The sequence below is a fragment of the Biomphalaria glabrata genome, chromosome 4 (assembly GCF_947242115.1).
Source record: "Biomphalaria glabrata chromosome 4, xgBioGlab47.1, whole genome shotgun sequence".
Taxonomy (NCBI): Eukaryota; Metazoa; Mollusca; class Gastropoda; family Planorbidae; genus Biomphalaria; species Biomphalaria glabrata.
The window spans coordinates 24,306,812-24,310,795 of NC_074714.1; the positions used below are offsets into that span (position 1 = coordinate 24,306,812).

Sequence of the window (3,984 nt, forward strand, 5' to 3'; positions counted from 1 at the left end):
ATTCTTAGTTAATGTAAGACACATATTTTTTGTATATTTATAGTAAAGAAGAATTAAGATAATCTCAAACATATCGCCGATATTGATTAACCTAAATAAATGTAAATGCGAACCAAAGTGAATTTTTTTATTTTTTTTTACAACATAGTCAATTTTTATCAAATTGTTTTTATTTGTATTATATTTATGGTTTGTATTAACGTTCATTCCTTAGTGATACCACGTTTATCTTTATTGTATAGTAATTACTGGAAGATTTTTTTTATCTTCTTTTGTAGTTAAATAATAGTAAAAAGACACATTTAAATAAAATATAATTATAATTTGAATAAATCTGATTAGTTTACTGAGCATATAACTTGATATTTTAATAATGACTTTAAAAAAATTATGGAAAGCTTTCATGCAAATAGAAAATGTAAATGTACTCATATTTCATTGTGTAGCCTGTTTGTAGGCTTTATGATATTAAATGCAGATATTTTTAAACGGCTAACATCTAATAAAATATGTCACCATTGTCCTATATTTATAAAACTATTTTTGGCATTATATTTTTTTCTTTAACTGTAAGTTTGAAATTGGTTTTGTTAGACGATAACAAAGAGATTAAAAATTTAGTTTTTAGTCTCTTTAGAAAAAGTTTTTTTTTATTAAAGAGATGGTAGGATTTAGATAAAAATCTTATGAATAGTACATCAGATGCATTGATTATCACAAGATTTTTGTGATGAAAATTGCAAATGTTATAAAGTGTTTATGACATATTTGTTAAATTGCTTTTTACATTTTCTCATATTCCATTTTAAGGCTAAAATTATATTAAAAATCTAAATGACTAGACAAGAGAACAAAAAATTAAAGGCAATTCCTTTCCGCTAGTTTCCCATTTAGCGACAAACTCAAATGGAATGAAAACGATACAAATGTTAAATAAAAACTCTACAACTAAGTCGGGTGGTCAGAATTTGTTCTTAGAGTTTCTTTTTTAATTCATTTCTTTTATATATTATTAAATAGACAAAAAGCGAACTGATTTCTCTTTGCAAGCATTTCGGTTAATGACTATAAAATATCTAAACCAATGATACGATTTTTTTCTTTTATAAAATAAACACCTACACTCATGGTATTCTACAGAATGTCTCGCAGATATTCACGATGTGAATCAAGATGTAGCAGGAGTTATTCTTCCTGTAGTGACAGTAGTGAAGAAAGAGAATATAGCCGACACAAACGTTTTGACAAGTTTTCCAATGAGCGGGAAAAGTATGACACGTTGAGTTCAAGTCGCAAAAGACAATATTCATCCACATCTTCAGACTATAGTTCTAGTGGGGAACCAATGTCTAAGAGAACAAACACAGGTAAGAGAGAGAATTTTTTTTATAGATTTATTGTTCTATTGCATTCCAGAAAATAAGACTCTCACCTTCTATAGATAGTGTTTGAAATTATAAATATACAGATTGTTGTAGTTATAAAATTTTTCAATAATCTGATAAGATAAAACAAGTTAACAATTTTCAAAGGGTCTTGTGAGAGTTCTTTAATTAGAATATTGACTGTGTGCCTGTACAAAGTAGTGCCATTATTTATTACATTTAAGAAACGCAGTAACCTTTTGTATACTTGAGATATGTTTTTACTATTAACTCAGTCAAAAAAGGCTTTTAGAGTGTAAGAATCAATTGTCAGCTGTCAACTGTCTCGTTATTAAGCCATTACTCTCTTAGATCGGTATGCTTGGCTGAGAAGGGGCTGAGCTCAAATCCTGAATCGAGATTAGTTTTCTTTGCTGACCGCTTCATGGCAACATTGTAACCCTCTCCCACCCCCTGTATGCCAACAAGAGAAATTTGACGTTTGCAATACTAAACTTGCTATCAAGTGACAAAATAGCTACAAAAAAAAAAAAGAAATAATAATAATAATATAAAAAATAAATAACTAATAAAGAAATGACAATTATTATCCAAATGAATAGCTTGTTTTATTTTAATCTTTCCATATAAAATCAAACAATTAAATTTTAAAAATAAAAAATTTAATCTAAGCATACATAAAGTTTTATTTATTTATTAATAAAGTTTATTTAAAATTTTTTGGTTCAGATCATCACAGTCCTCCTAATGTTAACTCCCCTGGAGTAAAACTGAGGCTCGAGACAGACTCCCCGTGTCAAATTTCTCTCAAAGTGAACAGAGCCAGCTCTAGCCAGAGTGATGCCTCAAAGGTCTTGCTCAAACCAGATCATCAATCAAAGACACAGAGAAGAAATCGCAACAAGAGACAATTACGTAAAAAGGGAGAGCACTATGAAGGTAAGATTTATCACAACAATTGGTTAAGAAAATAATGTATTGAGACACGATACTATCAAAGGTAGACTCTAGACATCAACTCTATTGAGACATGTTAGCATCAATTCTATGACTTTATTTAAAATGCTGAGTAGGAAAAAAATAATAAATTACTTTTGTTTTATAGTTATAGAGAGAAAATATTGTGTTGTAGGTCTTGCTTTTACTGATAGTCAAAGCTCAACCTAACTAATAAAGATTTTATAATTCGTGACAAAAACTATCGAATGTTTATTTAAATTAGGCTAACGTATACCCAATTACTAAAGCGTTATTTGAATTCATACTTTTTTTCGGAATATATAAATATTTATAGAAGTATAACCAAATAATATTAAAATCAATAGCTTTTGAAAATAACGTATATTTTACATTTTCTCATAAGTTCAATTAGATATTTCTCAATTAGTTCTTTGTTATTTTCATTATTTTAGATAGACAAGATACTTTGAGACATCAGTATAACACAGTGTACCCCAGAGAGAACGAAAGAGTTAATATGCGCGATGATCTACCAAAGCATGAGTCCAGATACAGCAAAGAGTTTAGCAGAGATAATATGTCTGACCATCCAATCAAACATGAATTTAGAAGCAGCAGAGAGTTTAGCAGAGATTTTCCTCATCATCTACCCTATCTACTTAAGAATGATTCTAAATACAGTAGAGAGTATGGCAGAGGCAACACGACTGGTCATCTGCCCAGGAATGAGTCTAGTTTTAGCAGACAGAATAGCAGAAACTTGTCTGATAGTATTCCTAAACATGAGTCTAGCTACGGCAGAGAGTATAGCAGAGATCAGTATGATTATCTACCCAAGCATAAGTCTGGTTACAACCAAGAGAAAACTAAAGGTAAAAATTCTGAATGTAAAAAATCTGAAGATAAAAAATCTGGCAACAGCCGAGAGAAGAAAAGAGACACTATGTATGAAGAAGACATGTATCCCAGGTATGACTTCAGTCGAGAGAACAATAGAATAAATGTCACTGCCTTTAGATCTAGTTCAGAAAGTGACCAATCAGAAAGTGGCAAATGTTATAGCCGAAAAGACTACAAGTAGTTAGTATTTTTTATTTCTGTCTTGAATCTGTATTGTGATAGTAACAATAATACGAAAGAGATGTCATTCGACTTTCTCAGGACAACACTTGTTTTAAACATGAAACTCATTTTGTGTTATTTTAAACTGTCTACTGATTAGTAAAATATTAAAGTATTTAATTACCCATATTTATGAAACAAGTATCAAAATGTTAACTTATATTGTTCATCAAGTGTATAATAAGTTATTCCTGATATCGCTGAGTGTATTTTTTACTACTGATTTTATGTAATATGTATAATTCTTTCAACCTTTTTTTAACAAAGTATGTAGAAAAATAAAAATGAATTTTTTTTTTTTGTTTTTTTATATATTTATATAGTCTTTAATATAGAATATATATTTGTTCTGTCATTTAACTTTATATAACTTTGAAGTTAGGCATACAAAATTGTCAATATTAAATAATTATCTCTTTAAAAATGGTAATACAAAAAATAATGCTTTATCAATAACTACATAGTATAAAAACTGAAGTTTATGCCATATTGCTTGTTAAAAATATTCACAAAATTT

The 3,984-nt window shown here is 28.6% G+C and overlaps 1 protein-coding gene across 1 annotated transcript; it reads left to right on the forward strand.

The window, feature by feature from the left end:
- Positions 1–2,167: 2,167 nt before the first annotated feature.
- LOC106054095 (uncharacterized) lies at positions 2,168–3,482 on the forward strand. The gene is made up of 2 exons (XM_013209827.2): positions 2,168–2,324; positions 2,798–3,482. Exon 2 carries the CDS (start codon positions 2,863–2,865, stop codon positions 3,424–3,426), a length of 564 nt encoding a protein of 187 aa, XP_013065281.2. The 5' UTR covers positions 2,168–2,324; positions 2,798–2,862; the 3' UTR covers positions 3,427–3,482.
- Positions 3,483–3,984: the final 502 nt, after the last annotated feature.

What these genes read in the sequence shown, in the direction of transcription:
- LOC106054095 (XM_013209827.2), top strand. Translation starts at nt 2,863, where the DNA reads ATGCGCGATGATCTACCAAAGCATGAGTCCAGATACAGCAAAGAGTTT.